At 48.6% G+C, this 22,832-nt stretch overlaps 8 protein-coding genes across 8 annotated transcripts; 3 read left to right on the plus strand and 5 right to left on the minus strand.

Moving 5' to 3' along the window:
- Positions 1–542: 542 nt before the first annotated feature.
- N7529_000204 (SKN1/KRE6 family beta-glucan synthesis-associated protein) lies at positions 543–2,784 on the minus strand (the record flags this gene model as incomplete). Its single annotated transcript, XM_057235735.1, has 6 exons — positions 543–603; positions 657–1,134; positions 1,184–1,706; positions 1,757–1,858; positions 1,911–2,088; positions 2,144–2,784. The coding sequence occupies 6 exons, from the start codon at positions 2,782–2,784 to the stop codon at positions 543–545; spliced, it is 1,983 nt and encodes a 660-aa protein (XP_057102538.1).
- A 1,351-nt stretch (positions 2,785–4,135) lies between these two features.
- On the minus strand, positions 4,136–4,982 carry N7529_000205 (uncharacterized protein; the record flags this gene model as incomplete). The annotated part of the gene is made up of 2 exons (XM_057235736.1): positions 4,136–4,389; positions 4,490–4,982. The coding sequence occupies 2 exons, from the start codon at positions 4,980–4,982 to the stop codon at positions 4,136–4,138; spliced, it is 747 nt and encodes a 248-aa protein (XP_057102539.1).
- A 467-nt stretch (positions 4,983–5,449) lies between these two features.
- rpL3 (60S ribosomal protein uL3) lies at positions 5,450–7,207 on the minus strand (the record flags this gene model as incomplete). Its single annotated transcript, XM_057235737.1, has 6 exons — positions 5,450–6,379; positions 6,458–6,614; positions 6,682–6,739; positions 6,820–6,851; positions 6,924–6,970; positions 7,199–7,207. The coding sequence occupies 6 exons, from the start codon at positions 7,205–7,207 to the stop codon at positions 5,450–5,452; spliced, it is 1,233 nt and encodes a 410-aa protein (XP_057102540.1).
- A 596-nt stretch (positions 7,208–7,803) lies between these two features.
- cyc8 (putative transcriptional corepressor Cyc8) lies at positions 7,804–10,690 on the minus strand (the record flags this gene model as incomplete). The annotated part of the gene is made up of 6 exons (XM_057235738.1): positions 7,804–9,506; positions 9,565–9,721; positions 9,773–9,865; positions 9,919–10,098; positions 10,158–10,444; positions 10,504–10,690. 6 exons carry the CDS (start codon positions 10,688–10,690, stop codon positions 7,804–7,806), a joined length of 2,607 nt encoding a protein of 868 aa, XP_057102541.1.
- Positions 10,691–16,765: 6,075 nt separating this feature from the next.
- On the plus strand, positions 16,766–17,065 carry N7529_000208 (uncharacterized protein; the record flags this gene model as incomplete). Its single annotated transcript, XM_057235739.1, has 1 exon — positions 16,766–17,065. One exon carries the CDS (start codon positions 16,766–16,768, stop codon positions 17,063–17,065), a length of 300 nt encoding a protein of 99 aa, XP_057102542.1.
- A 198-nt stretch (positions 17,066–17,263) lies between these two features.
- Positions 17,264–18,289, plus strand: N7529_000209 (uncharacterized protein; the record flags this gene model as incomplete). The annotated part of the gene is made up of 2 exons (XM_057235740.1): positions 17,264–17,731; positions 17,783–18,289. The coding sequence occupies 2 exons, from the start codon at positions 17,264–17,266 to the stop codon at positions 18,287–18,289; spliced, it is 975 nt and encodes a 324-aa protein (XP_057102543.1).
- Positions 18,290–19,053: 764 nt separating this feature from the next.
- On the plus strand, positions 19,054–20,301 carry N7529_000210 (uncharacterized protein; the record flags this gene model as incomplete). Its single annotated transcript, XM_057235741.1, has 1 exon — positions 19,054–20,301. One exon carries the CDS (start codon positions 19,054–19,056, stop codon positions 20,299–20,301), a length of 1,248 nt encoding a protein of 415 aa, XP_057102544.1.
- Positions 20,302–20,529: 228 nt separating this feature from the next.
- N7529_000211 (putative RNA exonuclease) lies at positions 20,530–22,323 on the minus strand (the record flags this gene model as incomplete). The annotated part of the gene is made up of 1 exon (XM_057235742.1): positions 20,530–22,323. One exon carries the CDS (start codon positions 22,321–22,323, stop codon positions 20,530–20,532), a length of 1,794 nt encoding a protein of 597 aa, XP_057102545.1.
- Positions 22,324–22,832: the final 509 nt, after the last annotated feature.

The following is a 22,832-nucleotide window of genomic DNA, read 5'->3' on the forward strand; positions in this document are numbered from 1 at the left end:
AGATAGAGAACCTTACGCCTGAAGTGACTCACATGCTTTAGATCGCTCAAGTAGCAATTGAGGCACAAAGCACATACATGATGTGTATGTATGTTGGATCCTTAGAGTGTCGATGAGACAGGCTTCCTCTTCTAGACTGGACCTATACGAAGGCGGTCAATGGGATATTATGTCATCTGGTGCTGTCCCAAAGTGGTTTAGTGCGTTCAAGTAGGTGATGTCGGAAAAAACCACGAACAATGACTTTCACTTATCTAGATGAAGTAGAAAGTAGAAAAGAATTATCAGATCCGGTACTTGTAGGGAAAGAAGATGAAAAGGAAGACGCAGGCAGAAGACGGTGCAGAGTCTTACATGCAACGTCCAACTGCTCTTCTGCAAGAAGACTACAAAACGAGTGAAAAGGGCTGAAAGGCTTTAGTGAATGAATGATAGATTCCAAGAAGAAGTATAATGGAATGCCCAAGACCCCGACAACGCCGAAAAACAATGCCGCTAAAACGACTGACAGTTTAGAATGGAAAGAGGGAAAAGAGAGGAGTCTAATTAGAAGGACATTCGTGCATGTAAGAGTTTTTGGGCCAGTGGTAACCAGCATCATCCCTAGAAGAGATCGTCAGCAAAGTGAAAGAGGCAGCATGAGCAAAGAAACATACCATGTCGTAAAGTTCGCATTATCGTACGCCAAGCGATGTTGCTCAATATACTTAGTAGTCTCGTAACCCGGAGGATCACAGGTAACACTTTCATCATCCGGGTCTTGGTAGATCCGGACGTAATCAAAGCGGAGTAAGGCGGGCATGTATTCGCGGATGGTGTGGTTTTGCGGGGCGAAATTATCAGCCATACCCATGTTCATCACCAGAGCCATTGGTTCAAGTGGAATCATGCGCTGTCCGATGTTGCCGTTGGGTCCGATGGCCCGGCCGTCGAGAGTCCAGGTCTTCTTGGGCCCGACGAACCAGGTCACTTCGCCTTCGGCGCCTGGGGTGTACTCAAAGGAGTAGGTTTGGTATTCTGTGCCGTTGTACCATTTGGTATTCAGGTTTGTCAGGGCGGACATTGCTTGTTGGTAGACGCCGCCTCGGTAGGCGTTGATTTCAGTAACTCGGTCATCGTAAACGGCGGCGAAGTCTGATGATTTGGTTAGAAAGTCATCATGAATACTCAGAGGGGTACTTACCATAGTCTGGCAGATACCACAGGTCGAATGGTGCAGTCTGCAGACTCTGCGACGCACTTCCAACGAAGGGGCCACTGTTACCATAGAGAGGAGCCGTGCTACCTTCAATGACATCGATTTCAGGAGCACTGCGAGCTTTGCCCGGGGTCGGATGATCGGAGCCAGGACATGCACATCCAGGCAAGCGCATACCAGGAAGCCAATTGAGGCCATCCGGAGAGCTCTGGTTAGGAGTGATACCAGCATCACATCCGTCATGGTAGCTGTACGGCCACATTCCGTCTGTGGTAGCAGCGTAACCAGGGCGGGCGAGATTTCCCATCGCCCAGAAACCAGGCCAGAAACCCTGGATGTGCCCATCACCAGGAAGAGACATACTGGCTTCGAGGCGGCCTCCTTTGAAGCAGAGCTTGTTCCAGCTCTGTACCATTCCAGAGCGGTACTCGAGGTCATGGTTTTCAAAGTAGTCGAATCGAAGCTGGAGGGTTCCATCGGCTGTGGTCACTGCATCCGGATCGTACCACTGAGAATTGTAAGTATTGGGATGATGTCTGGAACAAACGCTATACTGACCTCTTTATCGGCTGTCACGCCATACCACAGGTCAACAGCTTCGAAAAATGGATCATCGTCCTCAAAGAAAGTTCGACCGGGCACGTTGAATTCGTCCGAAAACTGCAACCAACGTCAGCAACCTGTTTTGCATTACTTTGTCGAAAATACCCACCACTAGCTTCATTTCCTTGCCATTGACATTTTTCTTTGTAAGTGCCTCTTTTGGTGTGTCAGGGTCAATCAGGCTCTTGCGCAGGTTATCCAACAAGGGTCGTTCCCCAACATCCAAGCATAATGTATCGGAAGGATGGCATAAAGGGTTTGGCTTCAAGATGTTTTCTAACCAAGTTCTGTAATAATCAATCAGTCGGCTAGAACGGTACCAATGTCTGGACAAGTTCTTACATGACAGGGTATCCAATGAAAAGCACCAAGATGCCCAAGGTCAGGACCAGCAGACCACCGAGGTTCATCACACCTCGTCGATTCCAAATATCACAGTCGCGGTCCTTATCCAACGGATCCGGGTTGTGCATGTAATCATCCTTCTCCACATCCTCAGGAAACAAAAGTAATCCATCAGTGGGCATGATATTGAACTTCTCCGACACAGTCTGTGTATTCACATCGTAGTCCTCATTTCCAGAGTGCATTGAGGGGGCCCTTGAGTCCTGGAACGGGTCGAGGGGGAATGTACTCTCATGGCTGATAGAGCTGATACTCGATCGAGCCGCAGACCACCGGTCCGGAGATCGCGGTCTATCAGTTTCACTCACGCCAGCGCCTTGTGTGGGCCGCAACTTTGGGGGCAGAAGAAACTCCGATGACTCTGGTACAGCCGATGAGCCGTATGGAGACATGCCCTGTGCGCCTATCGGCGTCGGGCCATCGAGAGCTTGTGGCGTCAAGGGACGAGGAAATGTCCGGGAAGTGAGAGGCGCGTAGCCCTCTTCTGGCTCCATGACAGGATCTTGTCGACCCGAGTTCAGTCGGATGTGAGGTGGCATTGCCCTGCCCTCCGATGTATCAGAGCCATGGTCCGACATTTTATAGTTATTTCCGATATCCCGGTTGGTTGGGTTCCGATGCGTTCCTCGAGCTCTGTTCTGGTGCTAATCTGTACCGTTCGCTTCACTTCCACCACTAGGCTAGCCTTCTCGCATCAGTTGTATAAGATCCGTGTTTTTGGTGTTGATGTGTTGATGATGTCTGATCCTGTTGTCGTTTCAGTTCCGGTACGCCACGATTTTGCTATGGATATAACCCGGTAAAGACTGATGTTTGACGTCTGGACAGTGCACAGTTGATGAGTGCCAGATTTAGCGAAAGAACGGACAGGACAGGTCGGATGTCATCCAATGTCCCTCGGCAGCACGATGAAAAAGGCAGAGTCTGAACGGAAAAGAGAGCCGAATCCACGAAAGAAAAGATGAGCCTAGATGTTCCGAGGGGTGTTGTTTGGACACATGAGGATACTGGAATGACAGAGTGCCAAGGGGGTAACCATTGGTATGTCTATACTTCTTTCCTGGGGTTTTGGGATAGAGTATGGATCAGAGTAAAACAGCGCTCTGGATGAAGACCCAAAGATTGTTAGAGCTGTGTGGTGCTCCCTTGTCCGTTTGTAAAGATTCAATTGAGTTGATTTGGTTGGCTTTGCGTGTAATATCGAGCTTTCAACGCCCTGTGTAGGCCTGTATAGGGCTCCCCAGGGTGCGGCATTCCCGTTGCCCCCAGGACAGGAATGGTTGACCATGAATGCTGAGTGGAATCCGGGGATCGGCATGATCGTGAACTTGATTGAAATCATAGAAAATAATAGCAGCAATACTCTTTGTATAGCAGTAATCCTCTATGACTTGTGAGTTGATGAAGTCAAGGGCGAATCGGCGGGAAGATGAGACATGACCAGCCACTAACACTTTCACTTCCAACCAATCCCTTGGTAGTTCTATACAGCATGGTGTGGCTGATACTAAAATTCTGATACTACATGCATTAAAACACCATTTACATCTTACAGTCTACGTTGTAGTCAAACTAAACCTGTCATCTATAGCAATTCCGACACGCGTCGTGGCGGGGGAGCCCCAAACACCAGTTTCCGGTGCCTGAGCATGTCACAGATCACGAAAGAGCAGCTGTCAAGTTTAAAGGGAAAGTGGGACTAAATCCCTGGTTATCCATTCCTTACCAAGAACATTAATATCACCGAGCAAGGCAGCGAGTATTCCATGTGGAGATCTCATGCGGACGGACAATCCGTCCACTGCGCCCAAATGGTTTCTTTACAAGTTTGCCTCTGTAGAATAACAATTACACATAACAGCAGAGACTAATCATTTTCTCATCGATCAAGCGACATACCACTCTGATTTGGTTGCGCACAGGTAGCATTTAGGACTCGACAGCCTTCGCACGGAGCCCGACAAGGCGACTTTCCGGCTTATCCAATGCCAGAACCCAGTACTCGACTTTTGTACTGGTGATTTCAACCCGATAGACCTTCAGGTTATCAGATTTGTCACTCTCAGCCGCAGCGCGCACAGCATCCAAGACGGCGGAGTACTGGTTCTTGGGGTCGAAGGAGGAGGGGGACAGAGTTGAGATAGAGAGGTTGGTATCTGGGGAGATCAGAGAAGAGAGCTCAGCTAGAGTAAGGGCGTAAATTAGCTCAGTGAAAGGAGTTGAGGGGATTGTTTGGCAAGGAAATGTAGGAGAAAAAAAGGCACAGAAAGGCACACTACATACCAGTACTAGGCCAGGCTCCCTTTGCGGCTCCATCCCACTTGAGCGCGACAGGCTCAAATGGCTCGTCCGTATCAGAGACGTAGTAGGCATCGACAGATTTCAGGTTCTTGGGGACTGAAACGGAGCTGTGCACGGTCTCGGTCTTAACGGAGGCCCCTTGCTGGGATTGGTCCCCGCTCACGTCTTTGTTGGCCTTATCCAGGAAGGACATGTAGGCGTCGTCGGAGGACATGGTGTGTGGGGAGGTTGAGAAGGGCCTGGAGGGGTTCGAGATGGGTAGTGAAGATCGGGTCGGAGGTTCTGCGGGGAAGAGGCTGCGCTTGTTGAGGTTGGTCCTTGGACTTATTGTAGGAAGATGGTGAGAAAAACAGTGCTGAGTAGGGTTGTTCGAAGTTAAGGGCTTGTAATAGGTGTAAGATGCGAATAGAGAGCGGTTTCTTGCTTGGGCTTGGGAAAAGTGTGGGATGACGCAATGGATCTTGGTTTGGCGCATGGCGTTTCACGACGTTAGACTGCAAGGTTACTGGCTTCAAGCGATTGGGAAGACAAGAATATTCAAAGGCTGCAAAATATGTAATATAACCTTGAAATATATGTAGGAATCAAAATGAAAAAAATATATATATTCGAAATCCCGAGTGCTTATGGCAGCCGATGTCAAAATATACATCCACAGTATATGGCATATTCTATCTGAATAAACATAAATTTCAAAACCTCAGTTAGGATTCATACAACCTTTGAAGAGCAAGTTAAAAATTGATAAATAATAACTTGATCGATTTGATTGAATGAAATATGAAAGGCCTTCATGCACAGACCTAAATAGACGCACGATAATAACATCTTGACATCGGACTACAATACCACTCGAGTATACATCTACAAGTAAGTTGTGAAGGATATTCGCTTTTTTATTGAATATGAAACGTTGCACTATCACCAATAGCCTTAAACATCTTAAACAGTCTCGATAAGGTCCTTCTTGAGGGTACCAATGAAGGCCTTCTTCTCCTCGGCGGTCTGGAAAGCACCGTGACCGAACTTGGAGGAGGTATCGATCCACTTGAGCTCGACCTTCTCGGTAGCCCTGCGGGAAGTCTGGGGGTACAGGGTCTTGCGGAGGGTCATAACACGCTTCTTGACACCGGGGACGGAACCCTTGACCATGACGAAGTCGTTCTTGACCTGACCGTAGTGGACGAAGCCACCCATGGGGGTGATCTGCTTCTTGGAGATGTCGAACTCGGTGGAGGCGTTACCCTCATCGGAGCCCTTGCCAATACGGAAGACCTTGTGGTTGCAAGAGGTACGGTGGTGGTAACCGTCCTGACCGGCACGGGCCACAGTCCACTGGACGTGGTTAGGGTGCCAGGCACCAATACAGGCGACCTTACGCAGACCCTTGTGAGTCTTACGGGGAAGCTTGGTGGTACCCCAACGGGAAGTAACACCGGAGAAACCGTGACCCTTGGTGACGGCGATGACATCAATCATCTCGTCCTTCTCGAAGATGGTGTCAATGTCGATGGTCTTCTCGAAGAGGTTCTTGGCGAAGTCGACCTTGTCGGCAACGGAGCCACCGTTGACCTGGATCTCCATAAGGTGGGCCTTCTTCTGCTTGATGGGGGTCTGGCGAATCTGGGTGTGGGCGAGGACACGGACAACAGTGCAGTACTTCTGAATGCGCTCAAGCTCGCGGGTGATGGAGGCACCGGAGGACTCGGCGTGGGACTTGGCGTACTTGGTGAAGGCCTTCTTCTTGGACTTGTACCAGTTCTTGTAGAAGCGGCGCTTGACCTCGTCGCTCAGGTGCTCAGCCCAGACGGTGGTGAGAGAGCGGAGACCACGGGGAGTCTCGATGTAACCAACGACACCGACGGCAACGAGCTGGAAAGAGGAAAAAAACACAGGTTAGTCGCTGGTCGAATTTTTTTTCTTCAAACCCACAACCGGGGAAAAACCTACAGGAGGGGTCTCGATGACAGTGACGGCCTCGACGATCTCCTTCTTGTGCATCTTGGCACCGGGACGGTCAAGGTCACGGACGACAGTGGTCATACCGGCCTTGTAGCCCATGGAGGCAGTCAAGTGGACGGGCTTCTTGGCGTCATCCTTGGGGAAGCTGTCGCATGGAAAAAAAAGTCTCAGCACAAATCCAGATCCAACAATTTCAGAGAATAATAACTGACCTCTTCACCTTACCACGGTGACGGGCAGCGCGCTTGCGCGGCAGGTAGGCGAGGGAGCCTGGAGATAGAATCAGTATATTGAACACACAGAGGCCGAATTTCGAAATTTCGATATCGAGGAAAAAGGTATTCACGAACCGTGACGAGGCGCTTCGTACTTCCGGTGACTCCTGTAAAGCGAAAGCAGGTCAGCAATTGCTTTCAATGTCGATATAGTATATCATTGTTCAATGGGTACTCACATCTTGACCCTGTTGTCGTTAGTCGTCGAGGTATTGGGAGTGACGATCTGAAAGTGTCGAAGATGATTTTGCAGGCCTGGTGTGTGGGCTAACCTAAGCGAGACTCTTGGCGTGGGTGTGCTCCATTTGGGTTTAGTGCTAACACCTGAGGCACCCCACAATCAAGTGAAATTATCTAATCTAGCCCTGAGTCGGTCACGTGCTGTCCTTTCCAGGGGATTTTATGGGTCTTGCTGCTGCCAAGGCAAGCGGCCGGCAATATGCTTTTTAGCAACTATCCACATTGTGGACTGGATTGGAATGATGGAAATTGAAAACAGCGTGTTTTATCGATGAGAGGATACCAAGCTACAGAGACTACATAGTGACTCTGCATGTATACCTTGAATGGGCCCGGAAACAGTACGGAACAGGACATACAATATAGGAGGAAGACGTTCAAGTGGCACAGTAAATGAAATTAGAGAAATATAGTCCTAAGTGTCCCCAGACTTTCTAGAATCAATGTGGGAGAGCCATTTAGAATACTTGGAATGCTTTTTCTAACACTCTACATCCAAAGGTAGACAGGAGCATGAATAAAATAGGAGACACGTTAAATTTACTCTACCAAATTCCAGAGTATCGAACAAATGACTTGCTTCAAGGGGTACCTATAGCACCATAAGAATTCACAGTGAAAAGAGACTAAGAAATCATAAAAAGAAGAGAACGAGAAGACATGACAAGTATTCAGCGCACGCGCTCGAAACCGACAGTCATCGTAGCTCGCACATTCGTACCGTACATCACATACTAAAGGATAAGAACAGAGGGAGAAGAGAGCGAGGGGGTTTGTAAAGTAGACAAGATCATATGGCCAAGTCCGGATGGGAAGCTTTTAAGCTGAAGGATCGGCCTTAGGGGGTGTGCCGGGGCGGGCACTAGCTGTGCCGTTGGCTGGGTTGCCGGTAGCGCTACCGTTGGGGCTACCCTTGACAGCAGCAGCCTTCTTCTCTTCTTCTCCTTCGTCATCGTAGTCCTCATCGACATCCATTTTCCGCGCTGGAGGCTCGTGTGCGGGAGGTGCCTCGGGGCGAGACGGGTCCTCCTTGACAGAAGTGTTGGCGGAAGGAGGACCAGAAGGAGGACCGTTGGACGGGGGAGCAGAGCCTTCAGTCATCGGGGGAAGGCTAGGGCCGCTAGCAGCGTGGGGAGGCATATCTTGGATCGAAGGCAGGGTAGGAGGGTGATGGGCAGCCTCTGATGGGTGATAGTTCTCATTGGCACGACGGGCGTCCTCGCGACGGGCTTCTGAAGAGCTTCGCCGTTGCATCTCGCCAGGAGAAGGCATACGACCGGGAGGGCTCGGGCGGCGGGAGTTCTGGTCATCAAGACGGGCGCGGCTTTCGTCATTTGCAAGCTTCTTGATGGGACCGGTATCAGCCTCCCATTCACGGCCACGCTTCATGGCAGAAGTGGGGCGATCTTCGCGATCACGGGCGGCAGCCTCAGCAGCGGTAGCGGCAGAGGGAGGCGCTGGGGCACCAGAGGCGATGGAGTTACCACCTGGAACCTGTGGGGGGAGGGCAGGGCCAGTGTGGAACTGTTGGTGGGGGTATGCGGATGGAGGAGAAGAGGGGCGCTCATCGCGAATGGGGCGGATTTCAGAAGGAGGGCTGAAAGGACGACCCTGGTAAGGAGGGGGAGGAGCACCGCCTGTGTGACCAGCGTGGCCAGGAGGACCAGGCGGACCAGGAGGACCAGGGGGAGCGGGGGGAAGGCCGGCCCTTGGAGCACCAAATGCGTTGCCACCGCTGGGGGCTCGTTCATGGCCCGGAGCAGGTGCGTTTGCGATTTGAGGCAGGGTGTGAGGCGGAGGGTAAGGAGTGGGGTCACCCATCTTAGGCGAGCGAGGCGCACCACGGGGATCTGGGAACGCACGACCAGGCTCCTGGCGAGGGCTTTGCGCGGGGGCGCCGGGGAGACGGGTATCACGCTGATCAAGACCGTTGGACGGAGGACCTTGGGCCTGGGACTGAAGCTCGTTGATACCACGGTTCCAGTCAGGAATCGATCTTGGAGGAGCAGGAGCTTGTGGAGGAGGACCAATAGGAGCCGGGGCACCCCATTGGGGAGCTGGAGGCGCACCAACACCAGGTGCTTGATAAGCCTGAGGATGAACATCCTGCGGCTGAGGTGCAGGCGCATTGGACGGCTGCTGGCCAGCAGTGCCGGCATTCAGTTGACTCTGTAGAAGTTGCAAACGAGCCTTGATGTGAACATTGCTCGGATCAAGGTCTGCGGCGCGTCCGTATGCATCGAGAGCATCGGCGATCTGGTTGTTGCAAGATTCATACAAGGTACCCAGGTCGTACCAAACTTCCGAAATGTAAGGATTCAGGCGGATCGCACGAGAGTAGGCATCGAGCGCATCGCGGTATTGGTTGATTTGGTAGTAGAGAACACCAATCGAGCACCAGAAGGTAGGGTTGCGACCGTCGCGGTAGACGGCTTGCTGATAAGCTTCGTATGCCTTGGGGTATTTTGCCATTGACATGTAGCAGCGACCGAGGAGGTACCAACTTTGGGCATCAGTGTTGTCTGGCGGAGAAGATTGTTAGTTTTGATCGAATTGAGCAAGCGCGTGAATTATGCTTACCAGCGTTGACAGACTTCTCCAAGAACTGGATGGCCTTCTCCTGGCTCTGGAAGGCTTGGCTCTGCTGGTGGTAGAGCCAGCCAAGCTGCTGGAGAACCTTGGCGTGATTGGGATCCCGTTCGAGCACACGCTGGTAGGCAGATTGAGCAGACTCAAACTAAAGAAATAGTCAGTTTTAGGTCGCACGAAAGAATGAGAGCATACTTACGTCCTTCTGTTGCTCGTGAACATGACCAATTTGGAACCAAATGTCTTCCTCTGTCAGGGGGCGTGGAGGGTCGCTGACGATGTATTTGAAACACTGCAAAAAAAAAAGTCAGTCATAACTCGACACCCATACCGTGGTCAACATACCTCCAAACTCTGGCTAAACTTCTGCTGTTGCTTGTATATTATTCCCAGGCGGAAGTAAATTTCGTTGGCCTTCTCGAATTCAGGAGCCATGCGCATCACCTGCGAGAAAGCTTCTTCGGCATGATCCAAGGAGCCATAGCGATCGTATAAAATACCAATTCCGTACCATAACTTGGGTTCCTACCAAAAATACTGTAATCAGCAACCAGTCTTTACAGAGTGTCAGCGTAGTTGCTTACCTTAGGATCGCGCAGGTGGTAGAGGGCTTGCTGGTAAGAGGTGTATGCCTCTTGCAGATTATCCATCATGAGATGGCAGTGTCCCAAGCTGCCCCAGGTCTCTCCACTGCTGGGATCCAGTTTCAAGATATTCTGCAGATACTCAATGGCCTTTGGGAACTGCTCCTTTGTCCGGAGGATGCACGAGATGGCGTTCATAGCTGGGATAGACCACTGGTTGTGACGCAGAGCTTGTTCATAAGCATTCATTGCACCCTCCAAATCGCCCATCAGTTCGGTCAAGCTTCCTACAAACACAAATGATTAGCATTGGCTGAATTGCGAAGCCCAAGCTACGAATGCCTACCTATTTGAAGCCAGACCTGCTCATTGAGTGCGGCGATCTTTTGAGCGGTGGTGAGAGGAGGAACACCCTTTTGACCTTGCACTGGGATTGCTGGCATATGACCATTGGCCTGCGCGTGCGCAGCAAGATGCGCAGCGGCATGGTGCGGAGCCACACCCGTTGTGGGGGATGGTTGAGTGTGAGACATGATTTCCGATGATGATTATGATTTAGGTTGAACCGTGTCGCGACCAAACTCTTGGACAGGTTTGCGACACGATGATGCAATCCAAGTCTACACCAGAAGACACTGGTCAAGCTCACGATGCGCTCTAATCGCGATTTCCAATGGAGGTGGGCGCCAGCGACAAAGGCGGAAAAAAAACAAGGTCGCGCAAAGAAGCAGAGGATGTCCCACGCGACAGTATCCGGTAGTGAAGATGAAAAATCGAATGAACCTTGGCGTTCCCGAAGATGGAAAAGAGTGGCGCGAGATAGCAGTGACGCAAATCTCGTAAAAAGTCACAGCTATGGGCTTAAGAAGGTAAGTGGTGAAGAATAAGAGATGAAGATATTGGAAAGTGGATAAGGGGAGTCCAGAATTGAAGAGGATCAAGCCAAAGGGGGAAAGAGAGGGAAAGAGTCGAGGGGCTGGCGATGGCTCTTTCCCTAAAATTCGCCAAGATACGCTAGTGGTTGCGTAGCTCCCGGCCGTCACGACTGATTATTTAATGAAAGCTGACCTCTCAGGAACGGTTTAGCGCTGTGGAGAAAGATCTGGAGGCGGTTATTTCTTTTTTCTTTTCTTTTCTTTTCTTTTTTTGCTTCTGCTTTCTGCTTTTTTTAAAATTAAAAAAATGTTTGTTTCCGTTTTCTTACTCATCGGATCCATTCCACATTAACGGTGGATTTTTAGTTCATGTACGTGTCCTTTTAGTTACCCACCATGATATCATGAAAGCAATTGAGCATTTTAAAGGGTATGGTTACTCAAACGTATTTACCTCTACGTGTAATAAATTATATAAATTAATATCTTATTTTTCAACTTAGGAAATAAGGAAATAATTCTCTCACAAAACCCGAACACAAGCCCCCGGTAAAAGACGCCGAGTGGCGCCCTAGTGGGCCCCTCGGGGTGGGCTCCCCCGTGGTTGCGCTATAAGGTACGTTAGTGCGACTGTTCTCCGTGCTACTCCGATTTTAGCCTAGCCCGCAGGGCCTAAACTCACCCGGCATGAGGCGCTGGACCGTGCAGCGGCATTGGCCTTCTCGGTAAGCTCCCAGATCCCTGTCCCCTCCCCCCTTTTGCGTACTCCGTACTTAATCCTCCGTGATAACCGGAGACCAACTCCGGAATCATTTATTATTATTCACTTACCTTTCAAGGTTTATTTTTTTCAACCAAAAAAATTCATTCATTGGATCCGGCTTTTTCCATTGTTGGATTTTTAATTGGTATAGGTCAATGTCTGCAAGACCAACACAGACAGACCAAACCCGGAATCGTGCAGGGTGCAGCTGTCGAGTGACCCTTTTTATTTTTTCATTCTTTTTTCTCCGGATGTACCAAGTAGCCTATACACCCCTTTATGAATTTGACAAAGTACTCTACAGGGTTGAACTTGCATACCATAGAACTGACCCTGGCATTTTGCCCCTTCCGTCATTGTTCCCTTCCTGGCCCAGAATAGCTTAGCGTCTTTTACCTCCGCACTATTTTCGAATTCTAATTTTTCTTAATTCTTCAGCCACAGCACTAGCCACATACCAGCCACATGTTCCGATCTCGATACCCTCAGTGGAGTGCGGATATGACAACCTGTCTGAATCAAATTCATGCAACCTTACAAGTTTACAATTTTGTATAGTGTAATGATTTTTTTCTATCCAATGCCCTAGGTCATGTCGTCACAGAACATGTGTGGATGCATACCGTTTTGCCCAACTCTTTTCTAAACTCCACTTGTGCGTGGAGACGCGCTCATTTTCTGTCAAACAGGGTTTGCTAGCCGAGCCGCCGTCGTCTCTGCCGTTGCATGGCTTTGTGAAACATACTTTCTCCAATAACCTCGGTCTTATATAAATACCGCTTCAGGTCTTAGATTTCAATATATAATTATATGTGTACAATACAATGCATCCTGTGCACTGACTATTTTGACTTGTCGACCGACCGAGTCAAGAAAATAATATATTGTTATGTTTTGGCCCTACCGCTTGTGTTTTGTGTTCTAATTCGGCGAAATATTCCGGTGTTTTGGGAAACAAATGGTTCCACCTTTATAATGAAATCCCATGTACTTCGTACTGAGTACTCCACACATGTATATGACTAATGTCACCTACTACAATGTAGACGCAAATTTCGGGGGCATGCAAAAGCAAAGCACCTCGGGAATCACGGCAAGGCCCCGACCAGAGACAGATCAGCCGCGCGCATGCCACTGCACTGCGGTTCAGCGGTCCACAGTGGAGACGGGGTCGCTCATTATTTATCCTGATGGAGACCATCATAATAAATAGCAAAACTCCCCCCCCCCTGCGACGGGTCTTTGCAGGCGCCATGCCTGCGACACGGTGGGTATGACCGTGCGACTCGATTCCAGAGTTAGAAACGAGGGGGGTTGGGGACTTAGCACTGACACTTAAGGGGTTTGGATCCCTCCTTCAGGGCGCTCCCGAGTCCACCAGTAGGAGAGGGCAAAGCCCTTCCTTTTTAAGTTCTCCTCGGGTTGTGGCTGTTGCCTTCGACGCCGAATTTCACCATTCGCGGAGGATATTGATCACCATACCCAGTCGTAAGTCAGATCATAAGGTCTGTAAAAGAAAAAAGGAAGTAAAAGTAGAAAAGAAGAAAAAAAAGAGAGTTTCAAGTTATGTCTTGCCAAGACTTGATAGTGCAAAACGCAGGGATTGAAGACCGGTCCAGTTGGCACACAGATATCGATTTGTGCGACCTCGAGATGTAAAGCCAAAATAGATGTGTCTTTTTTTTGTTGCACCCACCGATAAGATAGCTTCGGATCGTGGAGAGATTGGCCTACACGGTTTCCAATTGGGCTCGGTGATGCAGATGCGTGGTTCAAGGACGTGGGGGGACAGCTTCTTGTACTTTCTTTTGAGTAACCTAGTCGTGTTACATTTGTGTGGGAGTGCAGTATAAGTCCTTACATCCTAAGTCTAGGTGCTTATCATTTGGCATGTGCTGATTCATGCGATCAAGCGGGTTTGTCTCATGGTTGCATGCATACCCCAGTGTGGACTCAAGGCTAGGGGCCTTGGGACATGGGGGCTCCTGCAGGCACCGCGAGGCTAATAATGATTGGCGGTTATTGAAGTGAGCTGACTCGGCTAGTTGGCTTTTGAATCGAGCCCATCTCGTTTTGATCACTTGTGGCTGCAAGCCGTTCAGCCACAAGTGAGGACCCAGATCATAATATTAGGCTGAGGTAAATAAGCACTTTGGTAGATAGCCAATTTTATTTCTCTTTCGGATAGAACTCCTAGACACATTCTATATGATCGCCTCCTTCTGTTATTTGGTGTACCTGGATTTGTTGGCAGTTTTGAGTGAAAACTCATCGTATATATGTTTGCTGCTATATACGCTGTACATGTGTAGATTAACAATGTTCACTTTCCATATGTACCCCTATTCTCAATCACTCACGCAAGAAATTTACTCAATATCCCGGCTAGCTAACACTTGAACCTCAATGCTCTTTTTTTTTTTTTTTGGGAGAGTTCTCTTCCTAGATGCTCACCTTCCTAATAAAGAACCAACACGTGATCACCTAGATATTTTGTACCCAAATATTTTTTCCGATGCGATGCAATTAATGTATAATGATGTAAATTTATCGATGAATTAGAAGCTAATAGAAGCCGATAAACTGTCAAGTATAGTGCCAGGGTTTACAATTATGTATGTTGTACTACATCCCCTCACGAGCTACCGCTTTTCTATGAGAATTATAGCTACCGTTATTATTAAGAAGCAACCAATGACTGTTTCGTAATACTTCCAGAATGGCCTCGTTGAAGCAAACATTTAGTCTTCTACGACATCAAAACAGAGCGCCACACAGGACCCAGATCTTCATGAAAACAAGAGGAATTAACTCAGGATATTCTCTGAAACATTGGAGAATTTAGCGATTCAGTGATCCTTGCTCTCGACCGAGTGGTTCTTGCGCACTCTGTTAGAATAACTAGAAGCACCAGGGAGAGGAAGGCAGTTACAAGGTCGATAATAATGATTGAGGACCTTGATGTGTTTCCCAAAGTTTCTTAGATAAACAGTCACACCAGAGAGGGCAGTATCGAAGTTCAAGCAAAGCTGGAGATAGAGGATAGATGGATGCTACATTGAGCTAAAGTCAACAGGAATAAACCGGCGACAAGAAATCAGCTTGTCTGGAGATTTTCATATATTGAGATCCGGTACATAGGTGAGTTATTGAGCTCGTAGACCCCGACAGCCGTCAGGGCCAAGACTCGAACCGATGTATGAACCTCATTATGGAGCGCTGCTCCAAAAAAATCACCGTTTTAAGTGCAAATAGAATATGGAATCGGGCTTCGACTCCAACCCTGTAAAATAGCTCGGGGCTCAGGCCGACGAGGCAAATCATTGGTGAGAAGAATTGACAAAAGAAAACGTCAAAGGTCCCGAAGGAAAGAGACAACTCTGACCAAAACTAGAGTTAGGCTTGACAAGATGAATTCTGTGGAATCTCCGAGTCCTTTCGGTATGATCTAACACAGACTTTGTTATTCCCAAAGCACATGTGATATTGTGAGTCTGGGGACCGATAACGCTTCACCAAGGGAAATGAAGAGTTATAGAAAGTAATATCGCCTGATGTACGGAGTAAGTTGCGAAACAACCTGTGGAAAAAAGGAAGCCTAGGGTGAAAGTGCCAGGTTAAGTAATTCCATATAGGTATAAAGGTGCATAGTGAATATGGTCAATGTACGGAGTAAGGCTAACAAGCACACGACTGTGAGGCAATCTGCTGAGGGGAGATATCCCGGCATTATATGCACTTGTCATTCCGGGAGAATTTCTGGCAAATAGGGGGTCTTTTCCCAAGATGACACATCGGAAGATGATGTTGTCGATCGGCTTGGAACTATTGATCACGAATGTGATAATCCGAGCGCATAATATGTCAAGGTTGTATCATGTGCTGTTGTGCTGGTGATAAGATCCCCCTCTTTTGTGAGCGATGTGATTGATCTGCATCTGCAACCTAGCATATTATTGTTGAAAGCAAAGATACGGGATGAGTGGTCGCAGTCTGAAACCGAGGAAATACACATGTGACTGGGCGTTGAAGGAAGAGCAGGCAACTATGGGGGAAATTGCTGCGCACAAAGTACTAGACGAAGGAAGAATGGCCAAGGAGGCAGGGACAAGCGAAGTTTGGGTGCCGAGCAACGAACACGCAATCCACCACTCCTGACCGCTAAGCCAAGCAGAGGATACGGCTTTGCAAACAGTGCCCAGAGATCCAGACAGGAGAACATTAAATGCCAAGGGGTAAGTTGGTAAAGGAGAAAGGAAACTCTAGATTCTGAAGCGGATATTGAAGATGTTGATTCGCTAAAATAAGCCGACTCATCTCAACGGGACAGCGGAATGAAAGGACCAGAGAGCCAAGACTTCTTCCAAGGCTCTTCCTGTCAGGGTCAATTATTGGGGTAGCCAAGGATTATGTATCAAGATGTCGGTTTTTGAGGTAGATCTTTAATTTGCTGCAGCTAATGCAGCCCCAGGACAATTATCGAGAACGTTTAGGTAAGAGATATTGAACAGAGCATACTCAGTACATGTATAGGTATCCGTAGTATGTGTGACTATGAAATATATTTCTCCGAAGTCAAACGGAGTGTGTCAACGCCAACCTCTCGGCGTCTGGGCGCTGACCCTCGTTTCTTGGATACTGTGCCGGCGTCCCCATGATTTGAATTTTCACGAAATATCTACAAAAAGCTTGTGAGGTGTTTAGGCAATCGCATTGGGAAGTATTTTTCAAAATTATGAGGGTATATCACATCAAATTTATATAGATCATACAAGGGGAAATGAATGACTGCAAAAATACCATCACGTGCGTCACATTGATTACCGCCAAGGCTTAAGGCTTCGTCCCAGCGCGGATCAACTCGTGAGTTAACCAATGAGACGACATGGATTGTCGACTCAGCAACCCCCGATGCTTTCTTGGCGGCTTGGCATTTGGTAAAAACTCGTAACCGACGGCACCATTTGACCATGACAGAAATTCAGCTTTCACAGCTCACGGTAGGACAACTTCACATCTTGTCCGACACAAAAAAAAAGATGTCCGAGCATCTTCTGAAACACAAGTGTTTGGTAGAGGGAGTGATCAACAGCGATCATGATATCACTCTACGTACACTATACAAGGCTCGAGTCAATGCCAAGGGCTCGGCATCTGGGCGCCTTGGCGAGAGGGACTGCAAACAGCAAGAAATGCTCCTCCGCTGTCTGGCACGGCCTTTCCTGGCCTTCCCTGGCTTTTCCGCTCTTTCAAGCTGCGGCTCTCCGTAGACTTTTATAAGTCTCTCTTCCGCCCTTCCTACCCGCCCCCTTTCCCTCTCCGACCTGTGAAGTTCGGTGCCCCCTACACCAAAAAAAATACTATGGGAACCATGCGGTGAATTCTACATATGATAAGTCGCCCTCCGTGCGCCTGATTTGTACAACTTGCCTCGTCTTCACGTTCTGTCTCTTGCTACGTCGTCAGCCATGCGGTCCCCGGAGATGTCATATACTCCCGCCTATTATCAGGAACAAGGCCCTCTTGGAACGACACACCCTCGCAGCTCGATCGTCACCCCTCCACCAGCCGTTCGCCGATCCCAAGAACAATCCTCCGTACTAGGCCACCCCGTTGATGGATCTCGACCTTCGTCTCCCTTATCAAGCCACGACGCTAGCCCCGGCACCTCCGTCTCACGGGGGTATCGTGTTTATAACCAGACACTGGGAGGATCATCTTGGCCGGGGTCAGATCCTCGGGAGATCGACTCCCAACCCGCCGGCTCAACTTCAAGCGGCACACATAAGGAAGATCGAATCCGGAGCAGTATCGCAGATCGACCGTCATTAATGTCTGGAGGACATTCCAACCCTAGCATTACCCGTGCAAGAAAGCGAGTCATTCCAGATGACGAAATTGTCACCCATGAGGGCCACGATGCCCTCTTGATGCTGGTATGTGTCTATGCTAGCCATCAAAAGAATCATACTGACTAGAATGTACAGTTCCGTCTCACGATTGTCCCATTATACTCCTTTGGCGCTTCTCTATATGCCATATTCGCTTTCCTCTTCGCCCTCCTCGTCTCACCTCTTCGCCTATGCTCATTCTCTCCATATCTCCGCTCTACAACCTTCATCTCACAGCTTTGCGACCTCCTCTCCCCATCTCTCCACATCCACGAGCGTCTTGTTTGCATTAGGCCTCCATCGGTCGAAGACCGATCATCTTCCACCCAATGGATCCGCTCAGAGCCAGACTCTGACCAACCGTCCGTGACATCGGAGCCAAGCGAAGTCTACAGTGTCGGAACCTCCATGGCCGTTTTGGTCCTATCGCCATTCCTTAGCATTGCAATTATTCTTTTAGCATGGATCGCTGCATTTTTCTGGGTTTTTTCCATGATCCTGGGTAATCCAGACGGCACGGAGCGCAAGGACGATGGCCGCACTGCTGTCCTTGGAGTCTGCAAATGGTGGCGGACATGGCTCTGCAAAGCTCGCAAATCATGACGATTCCGGAGCTCAAGGGGTGATACACCGCTCGCTCCCTTCATATTGAAACATCCCGCACTGCACAATACCCTCTCGAGGTGTACTGTATAGACCGGGGATACGTGGAACGACCTCATTATACTTATCTTTTACCCTTCACATGCTGATATTACTTCCGTCATGGCGGCTATGACTATACACATTCTGCTCTTTTGATGCATACGGCGTCTGGGATTGGCTATCTTTCTTTTTGCACATGGCGCCTGGTTGAGCGCACAATTACCCTCGAAACCTTTTGACATGTACCCCCCTTGTTTTCTTGCCTTGCAGATCACCGAGCTTGGTTTAGGAATCTCCGACCAGACTTGAGGGGTTTGACCTTGTCTGTTGAGAAGATCCCCGACCTACTTGGAACTGTACTTGTATGTATGAAAGTTGTGAGGAGAAGATGTATGTATGCACTGCCCTCGAGTGCGAATGATACCCGGGTTTTTGCTTTTAATTTTGGATATTCGAAATGAGCGCCGTATTAACGCTTGTTCATTGACGCTATACCAACATTGTAGAGTAATTATAGCAGGACTGGATTCAAAGAGACAATTTTCGTCATGCCCCACATCTCGAAGACTCTTTTCGCTGCCGATCTGGTAGAACACTATTGGGCTAGCGGCTTCTTGGTCCCCGGCTTTCTCCGCCTCCGCGTCAGGCAACTTTGGAGTCCTAGTTTATTCCAAGTTATTCCAAGTTCCTAAAAATACCATCATGCCGAATACACATATATCATGGATCCAACACAGACGCCTGGGAGCGACCATCTCAAGATCTCCGTTGCCGCACCCCCGCTATGGACTTATATAGCCGGGGACACGATCATCGGCAGCGTGAATGGCTGCTCACATATCGGTGCATCTGATGCCATGGTCTCCCTTGCATTAGTAGGCCAAGCAAAAACGCTCATCGAAAGAGAGGGTTGCAACGTCACAAATAAATACTACGGTGTGTGGGAGCTTTTTGAGTTCGCGCCACAGATCCTACATCGGGGGCCCATTCACATACCCGAGGCCAACAGCTCAGAGAAGATCAACATACCTTTTTCAATTAATATTCCCGAAACGGCTTCATTATCAGCCTTTCGAGACCACGGACAAGCGGAGAGTTTCATTCCACTTCATGCAGGCTTTATCGCACAGCACCCGTTACCAGGTACTTTCTCATCGGAATGGTCCGGAGCAAAGTTGTGCATCGATTATCATCTCCGAGCTCAACTGCAATATAAACGCCATGGTTCATGGCAGGTTCAACGCGCCACAGCTCCTATCACACTAGGACACCCGACAGTAGACCCGAGCACTATATGCTTTGCGCTTCAGCGGAGATCTATCGCGTGTAGGGTACGTGGCCATGACCTACGTCCATCGATGCAGAGCGAGAAGCTGTCTTTGACGCAAAAAGCACAGAGAATGTTTCGCTCATCGAGAACGCTTGGGCTCTCCTTTGCTGTCGATATGCTTATGCCACTCCATATTCAGCTTGATAACCCAGCACCAATCCCGCTAATTCTCAGGGTTGTCCCTCAGCAAAATGGGAGTAGTGGTGTTATCAAGGATGCTGTGCAGCCTGTCAAAATCAATTGGATGAGGTTGAGCATTTTATCCCAAGTCGAGATCGTCTGCAAACCAGAGGGTTCGGGCTGTTGCAAGATAGCCAAAGACGAGAATGTCTTTACCCAGCCTTTAGGGTTGAAGAGAGTGTTTTCGGAGCGCAAAGAACCCATCGTTACCGTTTCTGGACCGCGCGACCAACAAATTAATATTGGGAGTATACTCCACCTTGTTCTTAGTCATGATGGTCTCAGAAGTGGTGACGAGCGGCTCAGCCGGTCCGTTAGCATTCAGCCGAGTTTTGTCACGTTCAATATCAGACTGAGTCACAAGTTAATATGGGAAATGTCTCTTGATATTGCTGGAGAGACGAGGACATTGTCGGCTGAAGCAGGGGTCATAATACATAATAGTGCTACGCGATTATGAGGAATTCTTGTTGTCAGAAACCTTGATAATCATAACTTGATGTGGCAGTGAGAGCCAATTTACCAAAGAGAGGGAGGGGGCTCAATCCTAACCAGACTTGACATACACAGAGGATTAGGAAGAGGCTTCAAGTATGCTAAGAAAGACATTTAGAAAGATACAAAGCAAAGAGGATACAATAATATGCATTTCATTGTGCTATCAACATGTCATCATGTATTGCGGTCATCAAAAGTATTCGACCGATTGAACCGCAACGTATCCAGTAGATACTTCATGCAATGGGCCATCAAGGTCATCAGCAGAGTCAGGTTCAGTAACAACCATACCACCAAGGCCTTGGGACAGTGCCTGGAATCTGGACTCCATTTCCAATCTTCTCTTGTCCTCCAGCTGTTCTTTGTCCGTTGTTTTCTTTAACTCCCTCTCGAGTGCGCGCACGGCCTCTTCTTCCCTGGCACGATCTGCCCAAACCTTCAAGAGCTCCGGGTATCGAAGACACCATACCACGACATCGCGTGTTGCGTGCGCATCCTCGAGGGCACTGTGGCCGCGTTGGCCGACTTGGATGTCGTAGTTGACTAGCTCACTAGTGAGGGTCTTCAGGCTCCATGTGCGGGTGAGTTGCTGGTTCGAGTGAAGATGGAGGAACACCGCTTCACTGGTAAAAATGGCCGAGTCGACGATGTTCCAGTGAATGACGCCCAGAACATCGAGATCATTGTTGAGAGAATGACCAATGAGGACCGTCTCGCTATTCATGAACTGCCAGAGCCTTTCACGTGCTCCTTCCCAGCCTTTTAGTGCTGTTCCTTTCTTGACAGCCTTGTTCATGGCACTAGGAGTCACGCCGCTGAATCGAGAATCCCAGTTCACCACTTTCGTTTTCGGTTGCACATAATTGTCAATGAGCACCTCCCCGGTCAAGAAGTCAATTGCGGTCAAGAATGCAAGCTCCCGCCGCCCCTCCTCGACTTGTACCATCTCGCAGTCAATGACAATTGCTCGCCTTTTCGGGAAATTGTCTGTGGAAAATCGAGGTACTTCTCGGAAAAGGCCCCTCTTAATAGGACATTGCTTAGACGGGCGCTTGTGACTTTCATTTATATTAGGTTGAAAGGTATAGCCGAATTTAGCCAGCCGGGTATCTGAATGACAACGTGCCGACAGGTAGCGAAAGATCAGATTCTGTTCCAGTGGTTCAAGGACGACATGATAGTTTTCATTCTGATTTTGAGTAGAAGTTTGGTTCGAGGGCTGAGAGGCTTCACGTTCAGGAGTATCAAGAAGTGTATCGCCGAAGCTGAACGAATGCACATCACCCGACTTGGTATGCCCTGAGAAAACGGAACGCAAGGGTGACTGTCTGCGCGTGCGGTTTAGTATTTCGGCTGGCTGGACAGGCATTGGCTTCGAGCGATCTTTTGCCTTCACTTTCCCGTTCTTCTGAGGAGGTTGAGATTGTGCTGACGTTGAGTTCGACATTGTTTCCATTGGCTTCACAGACATAAGGTGTGACTGATCCTGAGCCTTCACAAATTTTTGAGTATGTTTCAGTTTTAATTTGCTTAGCTTGGAATCAGGGTGACTTGGTGATTTCTCCTGTTTCTGCGGTTGCTGAAGCTGATTTGACGAATGCTTTGAAATTGAATCCATAGGCTTGGTGTGATCCTTGAATTTCTCTTTTTTGAGGTCTTTTGTCTCATGTTTTGTTTGATCTTTCAAATGGGTACGCTTAGGGATTACATCCACAGGCTTAGGATGATCATTGCTCTTCTCCTTTTTCTGGTTGCACTTTGACGCCGGCTCTGTTTTCATGGAAGTGGAAGGTGCCGTCGCCTCATGTTTCAGAGAGTGCAACAGCAACCCCATGATAGCATCAAAAGATCGGTCACATGGCGTACATCTAAGTGGGTGGCCCTTGGCCTCGAAATGAACCTTGACAGCACCGAGACTTTTGAAGTTGCCTTTTTGGCATTCAGGACAGACAAATAATTTGTCAGTTGGCTTGGCTGAGACCATGATAGTCACTGAAAGATCACTTGGATCCAAAAGGGACTAATCAATCAATACCGACAGCTTCAGTCAAGGATAACGGGATACGACTGCGGGAGTGTGGACCAATAGCCAAATGAATGCTAAAATGGTGTAAAGTGTAAACAAGTCGATAACACGCAATTCTGCCCAATTCCACCGGACTCAAATTGTCGCCTGAAATATAAGGCGCCAAATAATATTCAAAGGAAGTAAAATATCCCGCCCCCTCTAAGGGGCCAATTTCTTTCGCGATGCCTTTGAACGGTCAGTACATTCAAAATTTTAATCGGCGAGACACATTTCTACGTGCTCCTGAATTTTCGCTGAAACGGCCTGTAAGAGACCAAAACTTGAGACAAATGAAAGGGTTTTTCAGAGTGAAGTCCAACTAAACAATACGGAGTGGTGTGAATGTGTCAATCATAATGGTGAAATGGAAATATAAATATGAAAATACTTCTCTATTATAGAAATTAACTTGAACACTTTATGCT

This window comes from Penicillium soppii (assembly GCF_028829465.1).
Source record: "Penicillium soppii strain IBT 18220 chromosome Unknown utg000001l, whole genome shotgun sequence".
Lineage (NCBI taxonomy): Eukaryota > Fungi > Ascomycota > Eurotiomycetes > Eurotiales > Aspergillaceae > Penicillium > Penicillium soppii.